The sequence below is a fragment of the Rhinatrema bivittatum genome, chromosome 1 (genome assembly GCF_901001135.1).
Source record: "Rhinatrema bivittatum chromosome 1, aRhiBiv1.1, whole genome shotgun sequence".
In the NCBI taxonomy this organism is placed as follows: domain Eukaryota; kingdom Metazoa; phylum Chordata; class Amphibia; order Gymnophiona; family Rhinatrematidae; genus Rhinatrema; species Rhinatrema bivittatum.
In genome coordinates, this window is record NC_042615.1 from 703,862,488 (window position 1) to 703,888,239 (window position 25,752).

The following is a 25,752-nucleotide window of genomic DNA, read 5'->3' on the forward strand; positions in this document are numbered from 1 at the left end:
ACCACTATCATGTATCCCACTTAGTTAATTATTACTTGTATAACTTCCATATTATTCGTATGTTATTGTTTTTGTTATTATTGTTATTTCTACTATTCCTATTATAATCATGTGACAAATGTAAAGCCTGTTGCTAAGTTCTGTTCTCTGTAAACCGATGAGATGTTCCCAACGTTCGTCGGTATATAAAAGATATTAAATAAAAATAAATAAATAAAGATAGGTGGTGTCAGCTTTCCTGTAGACTGGAGCAACAGAGCCAGGATGTTCCCAGTTCTTTTTGAGGAGATCAAGAACCTGGTGGATAGGGATGGAGGTTATTTCCTTGGGAGCATCCAGGAATTGTAGCAACTCCATCATTTGATGCCTATTGTCCTGTTCCATCTGTAATTGGAAGGGAACCAATTCAGACATCTCCTTCACAAAATTTATAACGGAAAGGTCCTCTGGAGGAGAACGCTTTCCACTTTCAGTAGGTGAAGGTGGTGAAGGCAAGTTATCGGTGTCCGGTGAAGAATCATCAGTCCAGGTATCATAGGGCTCAGCACTTGCTCCTCTAAGGGCTAGAGGAGGACGGGGAGGTGGGATCCCTGAAGGTCCTAGTCTAGGCTCCGAAGGACTCGAGGGATTAACTGGAGGCACCGAAGAAGCCATTGAAGGCACCGGCGCAGACATCGAGGGCATCGATGGATGGCTAGGTGGGGTCGACGGATGTATCAGCACCGATGGGTGCATTGGTGGCATCGACGAACGTGTCGGCATCAATGGCTGAGGCATCGGCAGAGCTCCCGATGCAGGGATGCGGAACGGTGTTTCTCCTCCCGATGACAAAGCAAGCGGGGAGGGCACCATCAGTGACCCAGGGTCCATCAGTGGAAAAGTGGCTATGAGCGCTTCAATCCTCGAGAGCAGCAGTGCCAACGCTGTTGGAATCGGGTCGGTGGTCGGTTCCGCAATCGGTACCGGTGTCGGTGCTGGAGGAACCTGAAGTCGATGCATCGCCTTGTCGATGGCTTCCTGAACCACCCGGTACAGTTCTTCTCAGAGACCTGGAGCAAGCAGCCCCGGCTCCAGAACAGAAGGAGGCAGAGGCATAGCCGGAGGGACCACCGTTAAAGGCGGAGTCGCGGCTCCCGATACCCTGTCGGGTGAGGGTCGCCTCGGTGACCCGGTCGCGGAAAAGGTCGGTGCCTTTTCTGGACTGGGTTTCTTCGACGGCAGCTCGGACGATGGTGAGGTCAATGATTTTGCTCCCTCGATGTTCCGAGACTTTTGATGCCGGTGGCGATGTTTATCTCTACGAACCCCACAATCCTGAGGGGGAGTAGAAGGTGTTAAAGGCCGAGAAGATGTCGATGCCAGATGGTCACCAGCCGGAGGTCGATGCTGGAGCGAAGATGGCGGTGCCGGTTCTGACGACGTCGATGCAATCGACTGCGTCGGGGGTTTGAGCACGGAAGAGGAGTTCCATCTTCTCCATTCTAGCCTTGCGACCTTTTGATGTCATTAGAGCACATTTGGTGCAGGTTAGGACATCGTGCTCACATCCGAGACACATTACACAGACTTTGTGAGGGTCTGTGATGGACATGGTGCGATTACAGTCCGGGCACCGGCGGAACCCCAATGCCATGGCCATGAAAAAATTGAGCCACGGTATGGTTGACAGCCAGTAGGCCACGAGGGCCAAACTCAACGGTAATCGATGGAAAACGGGTAAAAACTTTCAGGAGTATCGCAGCTTGAAAAAGTTGAAGGAGGGACCCCTGTGGGGTAAATTAAATTTTAGTAATTCCGTGAGGAAAATTCCTGTCAGGAATCTCTGCAGAGCTCCTTAACCGCGTGGCTATTGCTGCACGGAAAAAAGAAGACTGAAGGGGGACCCCTGCTGGCTGCAGGGTTAGTGCCATGCTGGGCATGCCAGTAGGTGCCAGTCAAAGTTCTGGAAACTTTGACAAAAGTGTTCCGTGATTGGGCTCCATCCTGTGATGTCACCCATATGTGAGGACTACCATCCTGCTTGTCCTGTGAGAAAGAAGGCCCCTTTTTGTCCTTCCCTTAGCTCTTCCTCCTAGCAGGCAGGCTGAATCCCTTCCCCCAGGAGTCTAGCATCAGCCTCTTCTCTCCCCCCACCCCGGCAGCAGTCCTAACTCCTACACCTCAGCTCTCTGGCACAGGGTCTTCACTTTTCCAGGGGACAGCAGTCTGACTTCCTTCAGCGGCTGCAAGCCAGGAAAGAGAGCTCGACTCCAGGTGGCAGGGCCAGCTGCTGGTAAACCTCTGCCTCTGGAGCACGCTTCTCCTGCTTTTCCCCCCCATAGGCTCTCAGGGATAGAATGGAGACCGCAAGTTCTCCTGTGGGCATGCGAGGAAAGGCCTGAGATGCTGCTTTCTCCTGCATGGACTGACTGGAGATGCCACTTTTTTCCCCCAAAAGGGATCAGCCTGAGTCGCCGTTTTCTCCTACAGGCCTGTGCAGAAGAGAAAATGCAAGGGCAAACCTAGCAGGTGGTGGAAAAGTTGCCGGGAACTCACTCATGTATCAGGTGGCATGTACCACCTGAAATAAGCCCTGGCATTATTACTTTATATCAAATGTGAAATCATAGCGGAGATGGGCAAAATTGTTCCACAGAAAGCAGTACTTGAACACTGCTTATGGGCATGAAAGCTGTGTCCAACTGAAACATAAAGCTTCTACCTAGACGTCTGGATCCATTATTATGCATAGTGGTTTCTGCTTGAAGAACTCTTCAGTTTTTCATCCATTTGCCATTTGTATTAAAATTGCAAATATCTGTAAAATAATAATGTGGCTTCGGCAAGAAAATTATTGAAAATGTATTTATCATATAGCTATCTAGTTTTATATTACAGATCCATAAAATCCTGCCCTATAAACATACTGTACTTGCCTGATATAATATACATTAAATAAAAAAAGTGTCAGCATTTGCCAAGTGCATTGTTTTCACCAGTTCCTGAAATATCTTTTATTAATTTTTTCCTGCTTCTCACAGAGTTGTGCTAAATGGAATTTGTCACTTGAATACAAAGTAAAATATTAGGGCTGCACTGGATCTCCAGCTTCACTTATGGCTGGCTCTGTGCCTTTAGAAAAGTAGCCATGACTCGCTGCACATTCAAATAAAGCGTACGCCAACGGGGTTTTTATTTTATTTTTAAAGCAGAGTCAGAGTCAGTACACAGACATTGTCCAGGCTATCAGTAACCGTGGTCAGCAAAATATTACGGTAGCCAATTATTCAGCTTGGCTTCAATTCCTCCACTAAGGAATATCTCACATTCATCAGCTATTTCTGCCTGCACTGAATTTCCTAATCAGGCATGTCAATAAAATGGATTTAATATGCCATGTATTATATTAACTTTCTTCCTTTTAATCCCACACTTATTGCTTGGACACAGATTGGAAAAATCATATTCCCCAGTGCCATCCAATTGGGGGGGGGGGGGGGGGGGCTCGGAAACCTTTTTTTTTCTTCTTTTTTCATTTTGCTTTTTTCATTTATTTATAACCAAAACAAACAAACACAAAGAAATGAACACCCAAAAGCAAAGAAAACGGTGGGTTCAGGCACCACACAACCTGTTGCTTACAAATAAAAGCCCCTCCCCACCCACCCACCCACAGATATGGACCTCAGGTACTGTTTGGGGATGGGATCCCCATCACGACTAGGATACCCCCACCCACCTGGGATTCTCGTCGTACCCGGGAGGGAGGGTAAGAGTATCTCAGGACCCAAGGGGCACATTCACAGAGGCGCAGCGTGAGAACATTTGTTTGGACACTGCTGAATACTTATTAAGTGCCGATAGCTCCAACAGCTACTTAATATTAACATATTCACTGCACTAGGGCACTGACTGATTAGTTGGGACTTAATGCAGATTAATTTATTGATGTGCCAGCAAGTGCAGGATGGTGCTTATAGGACACACAGGGTGAGAATAGGTGATTCATAGGAGTTTTGCTGATGCATTTACCCTCCTATGGGAGGGCTTCTTTTGCACTGCTTCAAAGAAAGAGAAAGCCTAGGTGAGGACTGGGATTTACAAGGATTTTGTTGGTAATGAACATCAGGAGAATGACCTTTCTATGTGGGTCCCACCACTTATATGACATAGCAACAGGTATCAAATTAAAATTGTGACATGACCAAAAAATCATGTTAAACATACTAACCTGCTTCTTTTTCTTAAAAAACAGAAACACATGTTATATTTCTTTAAGAAACAGGGAAAACTGAATAAACGTGGACTAATGAAATTTACACAGCAGGGCACTCTACAAAGACACACAAAAAGATCTTTTTCATTAGCAAATGTCCTTTTCAAGTGAAAGTGACAATGTTTTTTTGATTGTATGATAGGAAACCTTTGATAAATCTATGACTTCTGTTAATGTGTATGGTCCTAATGACTAGAGGCATGGAGTGTTTGATGAGACAAGTAAATACGACTGTTAGAAAGTAATTTGTGACTGTTTGGAAGAAATTAATCTTTCTATGAACTCCATAACACACAGATCAAATGATTTCAAAACCTTGAATGCGATGGCAAATTAGAAAATCCTTCAAATAAATGCCCCATCTGTTGCCAGTCCCAGTCTTATGAGAAGCATTTAAAGTTACATTCTGGGAGAACACCGTACAAGAGGGAATAAAATAAACAGCCAGAAAAAAAAAAATCAAAGCTGAGATCAGGGGGAGGGCCTCCTACCTTCTGGGACCTCAGAGATCTTTTTGAGAGGCTTAAATGCTGGAGGCAGTACCTGGGACACCCCATTTCTGGGTCCCATCTAGGCGTGCGGGCCCTCAAAATGTGGGGACTGTCTCCTACCTTCTGCCCAGGACCTCAGACATCTATTTATTTATTTAAGCATTTTATATTCCAAAAGAAGATCACAACGCTTGACAAAAGAGACATTCATATTACAGCTCAACAAAACACTTACGGGTCGATTCTGAAAACGTTGCGCGCGTGAAAAATGGGAGTTGCGCGCGTGGCCGGGCCTTGCGCGCGTCGCGTGCATTTTCAAAGAGGCCTGGCCACGCGCGTAACTCCTGTTATGCGCAGAAGTGCCGGGCCAAAGAAATGGGGCGATCCGGGGGGGGGGGGGGAAGGGGGCAGAGAGGTGCGGGGCTGGAGGCAAATGGCCGCTGTGCCAGGAAGGGATGAGGGCGCGCACAAGTTGCTACTGCTCCAACGGAGCAGTATGCAACAAAATAAGGTAAAAAAAAAAAAAGGTAGGAGAAAGGGTTTAGGGCAGGGGTGGGCAATTCCGGTCCTCGAGGGCTGCAAACCGGTTAGGTTTTCAGGATATCCCTAATGAATATGCATGAAAAAGATTTACATATGACTGAGGCAGAGTGCATGCAAATCTCTCTCGTGCATATTCATTAGGGATATCCTGAAAACCCGACCGGTTTGCGGCCCTCGAGGACTGGAATTGCCCATCCCTGGTTTAGGGGATGGGGAGGAGAGAAGAGGGGAAGGGGAAGGGAGGTTAGGTAGGGGGGTAGGGAAGTTCCCTCCCAGTCCGCTCCTTAATTTTTCTGCTGTCCCCCATTGAAATATGGACTAGATCTCAGTTTATGTTACTTTAAATATTGCATTATTTACTGTGACACACGAGTTTATATCATAATTTGATTTAAAATTTAAGATTAAATTATAAAAAAAAAAATAAACACAGATGAATTTGGAGAAGCAATGCAGCAGCAGCAGCAAGGATTTTAAAACTGGGGAGCAAATATAGAAAAAAAAACCCCAAAAGGAATAGGACCTGTTCTATTCCAATCTAATGGAAAAAGTACTTTTTATGATAAGAAGGAAATGTGTTACGACTAGGGCCTTATGGCACAAATGCCCAGACAAAGACGAGGCCTGATGGCTATCACCGTAATATCATCAGATGATGGTAATAAGATGACGGCCCCTGAAGATATTAAGTATTTTTTTCAGCATTATATAGAACTTTTATGAGTCTAAAATGGCAAGCAATAATACTGAGCATACGCATACATTTTTAAGCTCTATTGAACTGACCACATCTACCAAGAAAGGCTATAAATGCCATCGAAGCCCTTTTCTCCCGAGCTGAAATAAAGCAGGTTCTGAAGACACTTAAATCAGATGAGGCTCCAGGGTAAGATGGGATTCCAAATGAAATTTATAAAAACTTCAAAAGATATATTTTAAGTAATTCCCTTTTGGAGACTTTTTTTTTTTTAAATAGTTTTTAGGGGAAGCACTTTCCTTATCGTTATCTCAAGCTAAGTTAGATTTTTAAAACTAGATAAGAACTCCCTCGGACTGTCTCCTATAGACCTATTTTTCTTTTAAACGCCTCTCTTACTATATTTATAAGGACTGGAAAATGAGTCCCATGGCCTAAAGAAATGTCGTCATCGGAGTAACATTCTGGTGTGGGAGGTAGGTTTGGCCAAAGGCTGACCCCTGAAAGGTGCAGCAGGAGTGATTACTGGATGAAAAAAAACAAAAAACAGATCGCTGCAGTTTTCCATACAGAGGGAGTACATTAAGGTATGTGTGTTTGGGAGGGTGGGGGCATGAAAATAATTGGGATGAACAGGATTTACTACTGTAATTATTGCAGTCATATATGGGACAGGCTTTACTGTAATTGTGCATAGGCACAATTGTACATTAGTATTGTAAACTGCTTTGTGACTGTTTGGAATAAGCAGAATATCATTCATTCATTGCTCTACTCCTAGGCCAATGCCCCATTTATTCTAGGGATCCTCTAGAATAATTAGGGAGTGCCAAGAAAGGAAAATTCCAGCTAGTGGGAGTCTCAACTTTTATGTTAACCCTCAGAACTAAGGGGTATTTGCTTACAAGGATGAACTGTGCTGCACTGACAGAGAAGGAACTGTGCATGTGAGGAAATTCAATTGCTGCTGTAAAGTGCTTGGAACTTGTTCAAGAAACCTTAGGTTGTGCGTTTGTTGGAAAAACCATGGATCACTACTACCTGCACTGGGTCTGGGGTGGAGTGAGGTGCTGTATATGACTTTGTACTCCTCTGAGGAAGCCAGCTTAGGGAAAGTCTCCCTGTCCAGAGAGAGAACACCTTGGGGCCTGCTCTACTACAAGAACTGCTCAACCAATGCCACGAAAAACCCAACACTAGACAAATGTTACACAAATGTCAAGATTTTGGCCCAGCTGCTGGCAAATAGGCTTTACAGCTACATTATTTCACTGGCACACTGCAACCAGACAGCTGTGATTGTATCACATTCAAAGAAGCATAACGTTCACTGGCTGTTAAATATTTTACTTTATGATCAAGAGCAGGAGAATTTTGAAAAAAGATACTAAAAGAAACTTTGACTGCACTTTCTTGTGTGCTCTATCATTTTTGAAGTTGTGAACTGTGATTTGCACTTGGCAGATTTAAAAATATTTTCCAGTTTAGAGGAGCCCTATTAGTGAAAATTTGGTCCTTATAAGCATCATTTTCCAAAGCCTGCATAATGGTAAAGTCTGCGTGTACATTATACACATTGGGGCGGATTTTAAAACCCCTGCGCGCGTAAATCCGGCAGGATTTTCGCGCGCCGGCACGCCTATTTTGCATAGGCCGCCGGTGCGCGCAAGTCCCGGGGCTTTCGAAACAGGGATGGAGGGGGCGTGTCCGGGGGCGTTCCCAAAACGACGTGGCGTTTCAGGGGCGGGCCCAGGAGCGTGGTCGAGGCCTCCGGACCACAGGACGGAGCGGGGCTGCCGGCGACGCGCGCAAAGTTAAGGGGGGGGTTTAGATAGGGCCGGGGGGGTGGGTTAGGTAGGGGAAGGTGGGGGGAGGGTGAAGAAAAGTTCCCTCCAAGGCCGTTCCGAAATCGGAGCGGCCTCGGAGGGAACAGGCAGGCCGCGCTGGGCTCGGCGCACGCAGGTTGCACAAATGTGCGCGCGCCGACCCCGGATTTTATAAGATACGCGCGTATCTTATAAAATCTGGTGTACTTTTGTTCGCACCGGTGGCGCGAACAAAAGTACCGGTGCGCGTATTGTTTTAAAATCCTCCCCATTGTCTGCTTTGAAAATACACAGGTAATTTACACCTTCACCAGTGTAAAAAGTTTGACCTCTTTGGAGGGCGTAACTTAAAAAAGCATTTAAGTACCAACTCTGCCTCCCCCCAAACTGGATCGTCCTCCTCAGCAGGTGAAACCAGACTGCATACATACTTTAGTGCACACTGAGGCCAATATAAAAAAAAAGATGAGTTCCTAAAGCACTTAAGTTAGATATTCCTACAAATTTAGTGCTTGGAGAAGAAGTCCATTACCTGCTATTAATTAAGTTGACTTAGAAAATAGCCACTGCTATTACTAGCAACGATAACATGGAATAGACTTAGTTTTTGGGTACTTGCCAGGTTCTTATGGCCTGGATTGGCCACGGTTGGAAACAGGATGCTGGGCTTGATGGACTCTTGGTCTGACCCAGTATGGGCAAGTTCTTATGTTCTTATGCTATTCTTTTTGCCTAGATTTAGGCTCCTACGATAAGATGTCTAAGTTCGTTCTCCCAGTTCTGTTATTCTATCATAGTTTTTTAAGTTGTTATTAATGTAGTTATATTTTCTCTGTAAAGCCTGGTTGCTATTTTTAAATTATATGTGAACCGATGTGATGTTCTCCTACTAATGTCGGTATATAAAAACTTTCAAATAAATAAATAAATAAAATAAATGCCTAAATCTGAAAATCAGTGCTAAACTCTTAACTTTGAATCCCCCCCAAGTCCACCCTTGTAGCCACCCACCTTTTAGGACCCTAAATTTAGGCTTCTAGTGAAACTAGGAGCCCAAATTTAGACATTCAGCCCTAGTTAATTTTCAAAAGGGACAATTAAGGAGCTTTAGTGCAAAAGGTAGGATCCTAACGCTTTGAAAATTGGCCTTACTGAGCCTGGGTCAAGTTTAGAACAGCTGTTAACACACACAAACCCGGATTTCATGTGTGTAAATGGCTCTGAAGCTTTCCCCACACTGACTGGCACTATAAAACACGTGATTGCTCTTTCCTACAGTACCTGAATGTAATCTGCTTTGAAGCATTTGAAAAGCAGAATATAAATTAAATAAAAAAATGTTGATTTGTTAGTTTATTTCATAGCATTTAGTTAATCTGATAAAATTGCTATTTCAGGATTCTTGAGAATCCATGTGAACAGATACAAGAGAATAGGGGGCATAAGACCCTTTACCCCTTTGATTGGCAGTTAGACAGAATCTGTCCTAATATCCCTATAAAATGACACTTAAGGTCCTAAATATGTTTTCTTCAATTTCTGACTGATTTACCTGAAGCTTAAAACAGATGCAAACAGAGAATATAAAAACAAGCAAAAATATATGAAAAAGTAATTACAATCACATAAATCAGATAAAAACTAAATTTATCAATAAATAATACTATCCACCTGGCCAAAATGATCAGATGGTCAATGAAATGCTAAGAAAAATAAGAGAATCTAAGAGAAATAAGGGAAGCTAACAAATTTGGCAGCATAATAATAATGGGAGATTTCAATTAATCCCAGAATTGACTGGGTAAATGTAATGTCAGGACAACCTAGAGAGGTGAAGTTCCTGGCTGGAATAAATGACTGCTTCATGGAGCAACTGGTTCAAGAAACAACAAGAGGGGGAGCCATTTTGGAAATAATTCTTAGTGAAATACAAGATTTGGTGAAAGATGGTCGGGCCACTTGGAAACAGTGATCGTAAGATGATCAAATTTGACTTAATGACTGGAGGGAGGAAATTAAGTAAATCCACAGCTCCAGTACTAAACTTTCAAAAGGAAGACTTTGATAAAATGAGGATAATAGTTAGAAAAAACTGAAAGAAGCAGCTACAAAGGTTAAGAGTGTACAACAGGCATGGACATTGGTTACAATTACTATCTAAAAAGCACAGTCCAGATGTATTCCACACATTAAGAAAGCTAGAAGGCAGCCAAACTAGTGCCGGTATGGTTAAAAGGTGATGTGAAAGAGGCTATTTCAGCCAAAAGAACTTCCTTAAAAAACTGGATGAAGGATCCATCTGAAGAAATTAGAAAAAGCAAAAGCATTGGCAAGTTAAATGTAAAACATTGATAAGACAGGCTAAGAGAGAATTTGAAAACAGCTGGCCATCAAGGCAAAAACTTATAAAAAAACAAAAAACCTTTTAAAATATATCTGAAGCAGGAAGCCTACAAGGGAATCAGTTGGACCATTAGATGATAGAGGGGTTAAAGGGGCAGTTAGCAAAAATAAGGCCATTGTGAAAAGAATAAATAAATTCTTTGCTTCGGTGTTTACTAATGAGAATGTTGGGGAGATACCAATTTTGGTAATGCTTTTCAAGTGTGATTATTCAGATGAACTGAACTAAATCACAGTGAACCTGGAAGATGTAGTAGGCCAGACTGACAAACTTAAGAGTAGCAAATCACCAGATGATATATACCCCAGGATCCTAAAAGCTCAAAAATTAAATTTCAGATCTATTACTAGTAATTTGAAATCTATTATTAAAATTGTCCATTGTACCTGAAGATTGGAGGGTGACCAATGTAATCCCTATATTTAAAAAGGGCTCTGAGGTGATCTGGGAAACTATTGATCAGTGTGCCTCATTTCAGTGCCAGGAAAAATTGTGGAAACTATTCTAAAGAACAAAATCACAGAACATAGAGATAGACATGGTTTAATGGGACACAGCCAGCCTCTATTTACCCAAAGAAAGTCTTGCCTCACATATCTGCTATATTAGTTTGAAGAGGTTAATAAACATGTGGATAAAGGTAGATGTAGTGTATGGATTTTGAGAAGCAGTTTCACAAAGTACCCAATAAGAGAGTCCTAAGAAAATGAAAGTGTCATAGAATAGAAGACAATGTCCTTCTGTGGACTTCAAACTGGTTAAAAGATAGGAAACAGAGAGTAGGATTAAATGATCAGTTTTCTCAGTGGAGAGAGATATACAATATACAGGGATCTGTACTTGTACTGGCACTTTTTAATATATTTACAAATGACCTGGAAAGGGGATCAAATTTGCAGATGACACAAAATTATTCACAGTAGTTAAATCACAAGCAGATTGTAATAAATTGCAGGAGGACCTTGAAAGACTAGAAGACTGGGCACCCAAATGGCAGATGAAATTTAATGTGGACAAGTGCAAAGTGATGCGCATAAGGAAAAATAATCCACACTGTATTTACACGATGTTAGGTTCCATATTAGGAGTTACCACCCAGGAAAAAGATCTAGGCAGTATAGTGCTTTGAAATCCTTGGTTCAGTGTGTGGTGGTGATCAAAAGAGCAAACAATGTTAGGAATTATTAGGAAAGGGATTGAGAATACAATGGCGAATGTCATAATGCCTCTGTATCACTCTATGAGTACTGTGTGTGGTTCTGCATCTCAAAAAAAAGATATAATCGCATTGGAAAAGGTACAGAGAAGGGTGACAAAATTGATAAAGGGGATGGAACGGCTCCCCTATGAAGAAAGACTAAAGATAAAACAAAAACTAGGGGGCATGCCATGAAGTTAGTAAGTAGCACATTTAAAACAAATCAGAGAAAATTCTTTTGCACTCAACGCACAATTAAACTCTGGATTTCATTACCAGAAGATGTAATAAAAGCAGTTAGCATAGCTGGGTTTAAAAAAGGTTTGGACAAGTTCCTGGAGAAGTCCATAAACTGCTATGAATCAAGTTGACTTAAGGGATAGCCACTGCTTATTGCCAGCATTAGGAGCATGGGATTTATTTAATGTTTGGGTACTTGTATCCTGGATTGGCCACTGTTGGAAACAGGTTGCTGGGCTAGATGGGCCCTTGGTCTGACCCTGTATGGCAACTTCTTATGTTCTTAAATAACTACAGTTATTGAGTTTGAGTCAGAATATGAGGAGGATCTGGAGAGGAGGGACGCTGAAGCAGGTGTATTTGTGAAATGGCAGCCATTTACACCAACCCAACAAAAACTGTGTTTGGTAAATTACTAGGCCTTTTGTATCTTTTGTTGTGCAGTGGTTTACACCAATCCAGCTCTCTGGTAGAGCTTTCAACTGCTCCCAGAGGGGATCATGAACATTAGGCAAACTTCCAAATGGCGGTATCTTTCCTGAAGAGAACATTTCATGCGAGTACTAAGGAGAGAGACTGAAGACTCTTGAATATTCTATCATATCCTGAATGAGGCGAAAATTAATGCTGAGATTAAGATCAATACTGGGATAAAGACACTTTAGACCATCTGGGTCGAACTGTGAATTAACATCTGAGTATTAAGGAATTAACATCATTTACTTATGTCAGCATTATAGCATGTTGCTGTGTTGCCAAATATGGCAAGTTGGAAACAATTCAGTTGGTGTGATCATTGGCTTTTCTTAAGAATAGCACCAATACACTGAGCAAACTAGCCTCAGTACCCCTTTCTGAAGAGAAAATATCCTTGTAAACCCAGATAGCCTTCAGTGTAGCTGAAAGAAAAGCTTAACATTTGTAGCAGTTGTGAGGTGCTTAACCTTTGTCAATTTCTGTCAGTTACAAGTATGTTCAGGATATTAATCATTAAAAAGACCAAAAGTACAATAAATAAAGAGAGGAAATGATGTAAAAAAAAAAAAAAACCTGAAAAAAAAAGTCAAGAGGAGAGGAGAAAGAGAAAAGGAGTACACAATTTCGAAAGACATTCTTGGGTTGTCCTTCTTGCAAAAGGGATATTTTGTGTATTCACGTGTGAGGGAGGTCATTTACGTACATCTGTGTCCATATCCTTTTTCAATTTGTGTATGTGACTTTGTTGCTGGTCAATTTATGCACGTAGATTCTCCAGAAAAAAAAAACACAAGTGTGCACGCTAATGTAGGAATGGCTGCCAAGCTGCTGCATTGAATAGAGGGAAATAACTACAGAACCTGAATGTAATGCACTTTGAAGTGCCAAAAATCAGAATATAAAAATCAGATAAAGATGAGTGTGTGCACTTGTTTTTCCAGTGCCATGGAATTTACATGCATAATTTTGAAAGTTGCGTGCACCAGTGGGAAAGACAGACAGAAAGCGGTATCAATATAAGACATTCTTCAGCACTGCCAATAAAAAAACACCTAAACAGTAGAGAACACTCAACCCACTAAGTTCCATCTGCTTTTTACTTCATGAACCCTTTAAAATACAGGATGTTTCCTTGAAGGTTAAATTTACCTGATTTGAATTGCAAACATGTCTATAATTATAGCTTTACAAAGGATGGAGAGGGTATGATCATACAGTTTCAAATAAATTCAACATTTACAGTATATAATGTACCAAAATTACATTCCAAGGGGAATCAGTTATAATATACATGTGATTAACGATTAGGCTCTCCATTTAAATTTTTTTGATAAATTGTTTTCAAATGAATTAAATCTGAAAAGTTCAAAATACAGCTGTAACATCAGCTGGCCAAACAATCCAAAAGGATAAATTCTTTACACTTCACCCAGAATAAATGAACTGAACTTTAATTATTTGCCTGTTTTGTTATGCAAATATAATCCCAGGAAGTCCTTCTGAAGAACAAACAGTGATTACCCTTGCTGCATTTCTTTCAATAAATGACTACAAATAAGAGGATAGCCAGCAGTTTAACTGTGTAGTTTGCATGAAATGCCAAGTGTTTATATGTAAAGTGTATATTTACTTGCATAATTAAAAAAAATAGACTTAATAAAACCTCTCCAACTCCATCTTTTCAACTCCAAAACATATTTTGGCAGCATCTCCTGTGCAAATTGCTGCAAAAAACTGGAGTACTTTATCTGATAGCATTGCATTGGCTCCCTGTACAATCAAGAATATTATACAAAGTTCTAATAATAATATTCAACAACATGAATCCAAACAAAACAACATTTAAACCACATATTCCCACATGAACTATAGATCCCAGAATAAAGGACTACTAGAAATCCCAACCATAAGAAATTCTCATCTCACACAAACTAGAGACCAAGCGGTATCAACTGCTGGCCCAAGGCTATGGAACTCAATGCCAGAGAATCTTCGAACAATAACAGACGATAAGAAGTTTAAGAAAGGCCTGAAAACTTTGGCTATTCACTAATGCCTACTATTTGACTGATATATCCAACTCTCCTTGACTGAATAATACCCCCTATAATCTAGCTATGACTGCCTGTTGTGTGTCTGTCTTTGAAGAACACCCTTAGCTTTAGAATGTTTACCCTGTTCACCTGCATGCTTGCCTATCTTTGTAATTCATCTTAGGGTTGTGAATGTCAACCCTGTACACTCTTGTGAACTAGTGATTCTCACATGGAATGATGGTATATAAAACGCTAAAATAAATACATATTGCATACAATTTTGTATCTATATTAGACTTTCCTTGCTTTTGCATTATCGTGCTCCGATTATAATAAACCCCCAACTGCACACAATGCAGCTCCATTTATTCCTACACTGCTCAAATGTGGTACGATATATGGCAGAATGTTACAATAAGGACAAGTCAAACGAGCCACAGAATTATTAATCATGGGCCACAGAATTGTTATCCCACACTTCCTTACATTACGTCCCTTTCCATCTAGCTACCAGCAGGCAACACAGCAGCTTCTTATAACCTAGAAGGGGAAGAGGCAGTTTACTCTACAATTTGTGCCATGCTGTTCCCTAGCAGGCAAATAGATGTAAGAGTGACACCTGATACTCCCTCACCAAAGACTGCGATTATAGTCTCCACAGTGCTGGCCAGGAAAAGGAGGTTGAACCCCAGTCAGGACTCCAACCCAGACCTTCTGCAGCATGCATGATGGGTAGTGGCCTTCTGATGGTTTTAGAAAACCTCAAACCAGAGAAAAACCCCTTCACGAAACTGTCCTTTTAAAACGTTTCCCTTTGATGATCTGCTGTATGTGGGTGTTAGCCTGCTACGTGGTTATGAATTCTACAACTTCTAAACCTATTGACACAATAAAAATGAAGTGCACACACTCGGCATATACTCGATGTACATCTGCATTGTGCACAATTAACTTCAATTATGGTACAACCACCACATCTCTCTCTCTCTGTAGACAGAAGGCGATAAAGTTAATCTCACCCTCTCTCTCTATAGATATTCAGAACAAAATTCAAAACTATCTTCAGCTGTGCTGATGAAATGTATCAAATACACTCTTTTTTGGCAAATATTCATACAAAACGCCTCCACATTTTCTTTTATTCACAAAACTACTACAGAAGTGACCAGATCATCACAAAGCTCTAATAACCACAAATTCACAACATAAAAGAAAGCAAACAACATCTGATGAAATAAGGCAAAATTGACATTAATACCAACCTTGCTGGTTATAAAAAGTAAATGGGAAACTGGTCGATAAAGAGTTCTAACAAGGTTTAAGTTTTGCTGTATCTATAAACAGGTTATTTGACCTTCCTATGCCATCTTAACTAGCAGGTTTTAATTCTAACAGAGATATGACCACTACAAAAACAGATGCTGCATGTGGGCTGAAATTGCATAGATTTAGAAAAAGGTGACATAGTAATGTACATTTAATCACACTCATAGCACACTGGTATTATTTATATCAGAGTATAAACCTGCAATATCATCATAAATACCATTCCAAATAGTGAATCTTATAAAACAGAGAAATACCATAAAACACAAGATTGCAAAGAGAGGTGCCCCAGAATGCAGAAAGCATGCACACAAACGGCCACTGACAAATTCACTGAAGTCCAAGGGATCCTGTATTCAAAGATATAAATTCCTTGGTCACTCCAATGGCTCAGTGGCAGTGCTGTGCATTTGCCATGAGGAGTCTGGGTTCAATTCCCATTCCAGTTTCTGCTTCTCAGACCGGTTGGGAGCTGGAGAGTCTGACATTTCAGCCATTGCACAACAGTGACACCTAGTGGTCAGATTCCAATTGTATGCATACTGTATCCCAGAGGAAGCCAAGTCGCTGACCCCTGCCAAGGACTGTTACTGCAATGGCTGGGCTACATGGAAATAGGGAGAAGGCACTCCATGGTGAGACTGCACCTTGAATACTGTGTACAATTCTGGTCGTCACATCTCAAAAAATATATAACTGCAATGGAGAAGGTACAGAGAAGGGTGACCAAAATGATAAGGGGAATGGAACAGCTCCCCTATGAGGAAAGACTAAAGACGCTAGGACTTTTCAGCTTGGAGAAGAGACGGCTGAGGGGGGATATGATAGAGGTGTTTAAAATCATGAGAGGTCTAGAATGGGTAGATGTGAATCGGTTATTTACTCTTTCAGATAATAGAAAGACTAGGGAGCACTCCATGAAGTTAGCATGTGGCACATTTAAAACGAATTGGAGAAAGCTCTTTTTCACTCAACGCACAATCAAACTCTGGAATTTGTTGCCAGAGGATGTGGTTAGTACAGTTAGTATAGCTGTGTTTAAAAAAGGATTGGATAAGTTCTTGGAGAAGAAGTCCATTACCTGCTATTAATTAAGTTGACTTAGAAAATAGCCACTGCTATTACTAGCAACAGTAACATGGCATAGACTTAGTTTTCGGGTAATTGTCAGGTTCTTATGGCCTAGATTGACCACTGTTGGAAACAGGATGCTGGGCTTGATGGACCCTTGGTCTGACCCAGTATGGCATGTTCTTATGTTCTTACTTCTGACCATTACTGAGTGCTGCTTGCAAAGATTATATGACTGCTTTATAATAGCTATGTTGTTTTTTTGGTTATGTAAAGTCCTGAATTGTAAAGTTTTGGCTTTAATCTTTTTTTTTTTTTAATCTATTATGAATGTTTTATTGGAAACCGCTTAGGACATTGAATAATGTGGCCTACAGATCTTTTAAATAAATAAGGTTACAAGTATATGTAGTGGGGAGAGCAGAGCACTGGTCATTCCAAATGAAGGCTCAGGACGCTATAGCCACTGAAGGTTCCAAGTGAGTTGGAAAATCAAATGAGCATTATTCAAATATCCACATTCTAGAAATATCTCATGCTATTAATGTAATATCCCAGTAATTCTTACGGGCAGGAGACAGAGTAGCATCATTGTTGGAACACAAAGTGACAAACCTTGAAACCCCAGTTCAACACGCCTATTGATAGTTGTGCACCTCTGAGAAAATCACTTAATCTTCCAGGGCTCAACCTACGTGTAAAATCCTTCAAGCAGGGGCATTGGAACCATATACATTTTTGTGTATAAAATAATTGTTTTATATAAATTATTGGCAATTGAATGTAACTGTAATCAGTGGTGATTTTCTACTGGGTCACCGATGCAAAACCTTTTCTGATCAGCAGCAAATTCACTTTTCGTTAATCTGCTGCAGTTCAAGGCTCCAGAGACCTGGGGAAATCTGCATGTGCCACACACTTAAGGCACCATGAGAATTTTCAAAACTCATCAGCTTAGCAGGCAGGAAGTGCTGGCCCAAAAGTTTCAAAAATTCTTGTGGTGCAGAGATGGGGCAGCTGGCGGAGCTCCTCCTGCCAGCAGCGAAAGAACGGAGACGGCCCATGGCAGACGGTGGAGTTAAGTCTCAGTCTTTAAGAGAGGCCCCAGGCGGATGGCAGAGCGCATCCACCCTGCTGGTGAAGAAAGGAGGCGACCCCTGCTAGCAGGCAGAACTCATCCCGTGAGAAGGTAGGTGGGTGGAAAGAGAAACAGGGTCCAGGTGTGGGAGGAGAGAACATGGGCACAGGCATCCCCCACCCCCCTTTTTAATTTTTTTTTTTATATATTTTTAAGAAAATCATCCCAGATTGTAAATGGAACAAAACCTTTTAGAAAATCATCCCCGATTGTAAATGGAACAAAATCAACTATCAGAGTCAGAAACAGCAAATCTTCAAATGACTACCTGGAATCAGGGATACAAAACTAGACTTAAACAATAAAAATACCGCTGTGAATACCATTAAATAACTTTTACCATAGAGATTAGATAATTAGAAAAAGAACATTTCCCATTCCTATACTTAACTATTATAATGAAACGGTTTAATCTACTGTCCTTTATCAAGCCCTAATTAGTCACTTCAGAAATCACTGGCAATTCAACATTCAGTAGGTAATTAATAACGGCACGTTATACTTCTGCTTCTTTTTTTTTTTCCTTCTTTTTTAAGTCAAACCGAAGGGCATTCATTCCACACATTTAGTAGAATTTAAAAAATATGATCACAAAAGTTAATTAAGTTTAGGATCAAAATTTTCTCTTGGGGAGATATGGTTAATAAGAAATTAGCATGGATCATGTTAATTTACTGCGAGAATTTCACACACAAAAAAATCATTACAAGGAAATCAGCATATTATAAACTATTATATGAGGAAAATATTTTATTGCATTTGTTTTCTACCTTAGCACTCATTTCTCCTACGGAGTTGTCATAAAATGAAGAACGGAATAGTTACATTATCTGTTTGCTGAGAAGCTGATGTTATTTATTGCTTGGAATGCTTCACCTTAACATCCACAATAAAAATGCAAATCACAGGATTCTTTCAACTACAAGAAACTAGGATAACTTCAAAGAAAGAAAACCATTAGGTGAATGTCTATATTCAGAGAAATATAACCTTACTTCCCACTGACAAATTTTCTCCATTAAGGTATTATAAAAAAAAAAAAAAAAAAAAATGAGACAGGGCAATTTATTTTCTAATCGGAACAGTTGGCCTAGACAATCTATGCAAAGCATTCCAAATTCGTTATCAGAAAAGTTAATAGTCTTGCCTATTTCCAAGATGACAAATACAGTAAATCATTATTGATACATCCCTCAGTCCTACTCCTCCCTATTCTAGGTGCAATTTGATCATAATTGCCAGAGCACAACAACCTATGAAACTTCAACTCTAGCCTATTTTGACAAACCGTTCTATTTATATCAACACAGAAAAGAAAATGGCTGCACTGCTCGTCTAAGTCTGCCCATTCCTGACATAATACCACAAAGCCTAGCCTACCTCAAGCTTTACCCTCCTTGCATTTCTTGAATTATGTTACTATTTTCACCGCCACTGAGGATGTTCCATCTATCCATCACTTCTGTGACATTTTCCTTATTTTACGCCCGTTGAGCCTTCAAGCCACATATCATGACCCCTAGTGCTAGGACTTCCTTTCCACTGAAAAATGCTTCCTTCTTGTGCTGTAATATATTTAAGGCATTTAAGTATCCCTATCAGAAAAAATTGATACTGTCTTTCTTATAAATGGTTCTATTTAAAATAATTTCCAACATAATCTAACTACAAGCATTTGAGCAACAAAAATACAGCAACTCCTGAAACATATGTAAGTTCTTTACAATCATAAAAAGAAAAACTCAATATTAAAAAATCCCTTCACATCACCACATTCTAGTCCACATGAAAGAGGTCAAAGTCTAAAGGAAAAAAAAAAACATAAAAGAATAACATTAATTCAACAAACATCAAGTACACCTGCTAATGTTGTCTTATGCATAATGGACTGGTAAATTCAGATCTAATTCAATCAAAAAGGCAATTTAAACAATCAAATTAGGTAAGATCTCTCAAGAAATGTTTCAGTTGTTCCAACTCAAAAAAAGAAAAGCAATCCTTGCTATTTTTTTAAACTCCTTTATTAATGTAAAATAGAGATACAGAAAACAATTCAAACATCAAGGAAAAAAAAAAAAAAGCACACATGCCAACATACTGGCTCAAAGAGAACATGCTACATATCTCCAAGCAAATATTTCACCAAATCAAAATAATATACAACAAAACATGTGTCTACCAAATGAAAGGGCAATCGCTGAAAGCAAGTGAAACTTCTGTAGTCCTTCTCATTAGTACAGAAAAGAACTGCTGGATATCCTTGATTTATAAACCCTTAAGGTTTCAATTATATGGTCCATGACTCATGGTTCGCAATCTACCTTTTCAAGATTTTTAAGAAAATTATTCCAATCCATTGCAAGACATGAACAACAAACTACATAATCTACAGCTGGCTCCCCGTGACTCGTATTCCTATTCCAAGGGGGCAAGGTCTGGCTGGCGCTATTTTGGAAAATGGCACCAACTGGACCCGGGGCTAGAGAGCACCCTGGGCCCTGAGCCTGCCCACCAATGAATGTTTGCAGGTAGGGGGTGTTGGGGGAGGGAGCCACATGGTCACCAATGTTTTTTGGACATTTCAGGGTAGGATTCAGAGGGGGCCCTATGGCCTAATTTTCATATGGAAAGGGGGGCACCAGAGTCACTATTTGTGAGGTGGGGTGTGATTTAATAAGGAGGTGGGTGGCAGGGAACTATTAAATATTTTCTTTTCTTTTTTTGTAGGGCTGCCTCAAATGGCAGTCCCAGGATGATTGGGGCGAGGTCTCATAAGACCCCTGGTGATGTTTTGTTTTGGTTTTTTTAAACTACTGGGTTAAACCATGCTGGGCCACAGAGTCCTTTAATTCTACCATGGGAGCATTGGGACCCAAGTTAGGGTCTCTGTGCTTCCATGGTAGAATAATGATTTTCAAACAAGTGTAGATAAAATAACATAGCTGACAAATTGCAAAGTCAGCCATTTTATTTTATTTACATGGGATTAGGTATGAATGAGCTGATTTGCATGGATTTACAAAATTCATGCATGCAAATGTCATGCAAAGTGGCTCATTGTAATAGGGATGGGTTTCTGGCAGAATATCGCGTGATATATGCTGTTTATATGTTTGTTTTTTTAAATAAATCTCCCTCAGAGAAATAACCTCTCCCTTGGAGGACGAGACCTGAAGAACTCTGAACCACAAAGGAACAGGAGTTTGGTTGAATTCATGAAACCTTCCATTATCAGATCTCCTCTACCACTCCTACGCTACTCTGAAATCACTAGAGACACCGAAGCAACTCTAGTAACAGGCCCGTTTGGTACCCTCTTCCAAGCATGAAAATCTGCATGTGTATCACAGTTTGAACAATGCTTTCTGCTGTCTACCCCACCATCAGGTGGTCGATATCAAGTTCTCCCCCCCTATTCTGCTCCATTCCTGCCCTGAAATCTAAACCTGCAATAATGGATTGCCTCAGCAGAAGTCACTTTCTGCTCTTCTGAAATCCTTTGCCATCATTCTTGGCTTCTTCACAGTGAACGTCCAATTTTGTCTCCCTGGAGATGCTACTATAGGACATTCCCTCAATGCCAACACCAGGTAGCAAAAGGAATTGTACAGTGATACTGCTTGGGAGTTGGGCGGGCCTCTTTTGAATTTAACATTTCTGCCTTGAGCTAAGCAACCTCCATTCGGTCCAAAAAGGTAGACAGATGGGACACTACAACAGCATCTGTAAGGTGTCACTAAAGACTGCTGCTTCACAGTCACTGAATTTCTTCACTCCCTATATTTCTATTACTGTTCCATTTCAGTGAAAACAATAGACGGTAATCCCTTGAAACTGTGATTTTTAAATAAATCTGAGAACAGGGTCAGTTTACCCATACTGAGTATGCATTCTTCAAGATTCTACTTCTTCATTCTGAACCGTAGGTAAAAGAAAAAGTGGTATTTAATAACAGTATAGTTGAAGCAGGCGAATAGAAATAATGAGTAAAATCAAGATGGGAATAGGGCTTTCTCCAGAAATATTCAGAGATGCAAAAGCAAAGAAAGTGGGCTTGAAAGGATTACCCAGAAGGGTATAATGAAGGAGGTACCATTGTCAAGTGCAGAGGAAAATCTAAAAAAAAAAGAATCCAAGGATTTGTAGCCTTCCTAAAAGGAGGAAAAAAAACCCCCCAAAGCAAAACAAAAAAAATCCCATAGGCTAAATATAAAACACAGTATCTTAAGGGTTTCCTGTTTTGCAGATTTCCACTGACCCTAGCTAATCAAGCAAACTATATTTTCCATGCGGCTTTTGAAAATAAATTCATACAACAAATAGAGACAATTTTTATGGTGTGCACTGGCATTTCACATGGATACTGAATTCAAATGATTTTACTTATAGCAGGCTAAAACATGTTTGATCACGTGTTTCAACATCATGCACATTAAATACACATTTTGTTACTGGCTGTAAACACCATTTGCTTGAAAAAAAAAAAAACTGCCTCTTAAATATTGGTTAGTTAAAAAAAGAGTTGATGTGAGGGAATATGTATTCAGATGAAGAGTCAGTGGGGCCACAATTCCACTGATGCTAAAGGCAGATAAAAATTATTTATGTTTTGCCAAAGTACAGTACGTCTCTACGCCTCTGGTGCCTAGGCCAGGGTATCCTTATCTTTTGATTTTGTTATATTATATTATATTAATGTTAAAAAGTGTCAGAGCTACTCACCAAGCTGGCTGTAAGGGAGGGAGCTGACTGCCCAAGAGCCTGACTGCGCATCCGAACAAGATTGGAGGCTTCTGAAGACGACTGCCAGGACTGCTGGAAAACGTAATTAGGCAGTAGGTACCTTCCTGTCAAAATTGAAAGATTACATTGTTAAATGTGATACATAATAATCTTATACATTTCTAATTATATTTTTAGAAAGCATCTATCATCCGAAAAACTTTTTTTTTTTTTTTTTTAATTTTTTTAATCCGATTCATTGGGCCAGGACCCTCCTGCTATTCCATGGGGACCCTGGAAGGAGAAAGGGCTATTCAAGAAAGGGGCGCCGACCGGCCCCCAGAGTATGGGATCATTTTGATGTCACTTTGGCACTAGTCTCAAGGCCGGGTGCCATTTTTAAAGAGTTGCAGCAGTGCAGGAGCAAGTGGTGATCAATCCTGTCTGTTTCTCCTGCAAAGATCCCCAAGGAAAAGTTAAGTAGGGAGGAGGGGTCTGCTGATTTCTGAGGAAGAGTGAAAGGAGGCGAGAGATGGAGAGGCCTAGGGAGGCTCTGGCTATAACCCAGCCCTGGCTTGATGGCGGGGCCTGCTTTTTTCATTTTTATTAAATTTCTCAGCATATTAGTTATTTGCTAACAGCATGCACTATTTGTGGAAATGAAACACACCTCAAAAAGTTTTCTTTTTTTTTTTTTTTTTTTTTTTTTAATAGGGACAATGCATTCATTGTGGGTAAAATGAACCAAAACTAAAATGAGGGGTTTCAGTTCGGATTACTCATTCGTTTGAAATGAATGAGCTCCATCAAGCTAGGGTGAGAGAACATAGTAGAAATGGCATCTTTGTAAGACTTTCCTCACTCCAAATGACGTCAAATCTTCACCGAGGTGTACTGTGCTGTTCATACGTCTCACTCTACATGAGAAACTGGTTCCTAAACCCTAAACCACCACCTACACCTCACCTCGACCTATCAGATGGCCCTCCTACAAAGATATAAATACTTCACTAATATGAGGGCCTTGTAAACAGTCTCTTTCTCTCTCATCTCTCCCTCTCTCAGATGTGAAAATAGGAATTGGCATGATAAATTTACCGCATCACGTGATACTATCCATGCAAAGCAGCATGTCATTGTGTGGTGCGGTAATTCTAAAATTTCCCTAAATACGCCCCTTTTTCTTATCGCGGGAGTTATCAATGCGTTAATGCATTTTGATGAATCTAGGGGTTAATTTGGTGTAGCAAAAATGATACGAGGCGGGTGGCATCTTATAGGCTACCCAATTTATTAAAGCATGAGCTTTCAAGGACAAAGTCCACTTCGAGATAGCATTCTGGAGAACCTTTTATACCAGGATCCAGTGACTTCATGAAAGGCTACCAAAGGGACTTTTCTCGCCGAGGCCCCTTTAAGTATGATTGCACGCACGGCTATGGGGCCTTGGTAAGGAGGAAGATGATGACGGTGTGCTAGTGGCATCCGGCTGCATCGAAGGCTGGCATCTGTGAGGTTGTGGCAGTGTCAGGGTAAGTGCAGCAGCTCGCAGGATCACCTGCAAGCCACAAAGCTTAAAAAATATCTAAATGACACTTATCTTTGTCTCAAAATCAATTTTCTTGCTAATGTTTAGAAAACTTGCTGTAGTAATGTTGCTTAATGCCACTTATTGACAGCTTTGCTTTATGCCACTTGCAAAATAATGCCTCTCAGAGTAGCTTCAAAAAACACCGGTGCCAGCATTTCACAAAGAAGCTTTGTCAAGGCTTGTGATAAGTTTATTAAAGCTCCATTTCAACAGAGCTAGTCTAGTTCAACAGACAATTCTTTCAGTTGTGCCCTCATCTGTTCTAACTTCCCCAAAGTCTTTACTGATCCCATCTTTTTTATGGCTCAATTCCAATTTCTCTATCTTCTCCCATAAATTCCTCTCCATTTGCTGCTTACCTTTTTACCATATAATCAATTTATCTCACAGCATACATTTTAAGCAGTTCCAGAATATTAAAGGAGTGATTTCATTAGCATTCAACTGAGTGTATTCTGCAATCTCCTGTCAAATTTTTCTACAAATCCCTTCATCTGTCAACAACAGACCATGACATTTCCAGTACCTTTTCACAGCACATTGACTAAAGCTTTTAAGCTCCACCCAGATTGTGCTATGAACTGTCCAGACCCTACCCTCAATATGTCTATCAGACTTGTCCCATAAAAGAAGAAAATATTTTTAAAAAGTTCTAGTGTAGGTAGAATGTGGCACAGAATAGACTGTATAATCTCTACTATTCAAGTGTAACACTCTCCACAAATCCACCGCCCCTGATTTTTCCAACACCCCAACTAGCTTTCTCCAATGGGCCATTTGATTCTGAACTAGATTTTGATTTGTCCAATTAAGAGCAAATTGTAAAATGAAAGTGCTCCATCACCCATAATCAGCAGGCCCACAACGAACTCCGCCAATAATTCCACTAAGTTTTCATAAAAGGCTCTCTGATCCTGATTAGTGCATGTGCATTAGCAAATGTAACCCTTTTTTCCATCAATTAAAGCATTTCGTAACAAATATCTGCCCTCAATGCTAATATTCAAAGACTTGTGCAGCACAATTCCCACCCCACAACATTCCTTCTTGATAGACATCGATGCCAGCAGACTTTGAGTACAGTTTTTATTCTATAACAGTCATTCATCCTTTTTCTGAAAATGTGTTTCTTCTACGTAGGCAATGTCAGCCCGCAATCTATGCGGGCTGATGCTTAACCAGGATATTTAAACCCCAAACATTTAAAGACTCTAATTTAGCTATCATTTATTTAAAGCTTTTTTTTTTATACCGGTATTAGTGATTACATCATGACATATCGATCACAATATCCTATAGCAAGCTGTTGCCACATTTTTCCCCCCTGCCCCTCCTACCATTTCCCAACTTCCTTTCCTCCCAAAACCCACATAACACTCCCCCATCCCTTCAGCTTCTTATGACCAGTCTGCCCCCCCATATTTCTTCTCTCCCTTCCGTGCCTGAGCACTCATTTCCCCCCTCCCATGAACAAATCCCCCACACATCCCATCCAGTTCCTCCTCCCCACTAGCTCCTCCTCATCTCCAAACCCACTAAGAGAGACAGGATTCCTAAGAGGGAATGACCCATCCCCAAAAACTGACACCCCCCCCCCCCATCCATACCAACTACTCATACAATAGTAGTAATGTAAACTCAGATCCATGAACACCACAAACCCAAAAAGTAAAAAGAAATCATAACAGGTCATAGGGCAACCAGCCAACATGTGTCCAATGGAATTTCATAGCTCAA

At 40.6% G+C, this 25,752-nt stretch overlaps 1 protein-coding gene across 3 annotated transcripts in view; it reads right to left on the reverse strand.

The window, feature by feature from the left end:
* The window catches only part of MAST4 (microtubule associated serine/threonine kinase family member 4), a 963,205-nt gene that overhangs the window by 707,234 nt on the left and 230,219 nt on the right, over window positions 1-25,752 (reverse strand). For all 3 annotated transcript variants that reach the window (XM_029575919.1, XM_029575908.1, XM_029575928.1), the window contains exon 3: window positions 22,425-22,549. In XM_029575919.1, coding sequence (XP_029431779.1) covers window positions 22,425-22,549 — 125 coding nt within the window. The remainder of the gene's footprint in view (window positions 1-22,424; window positions 22,550-25,752) is intronic.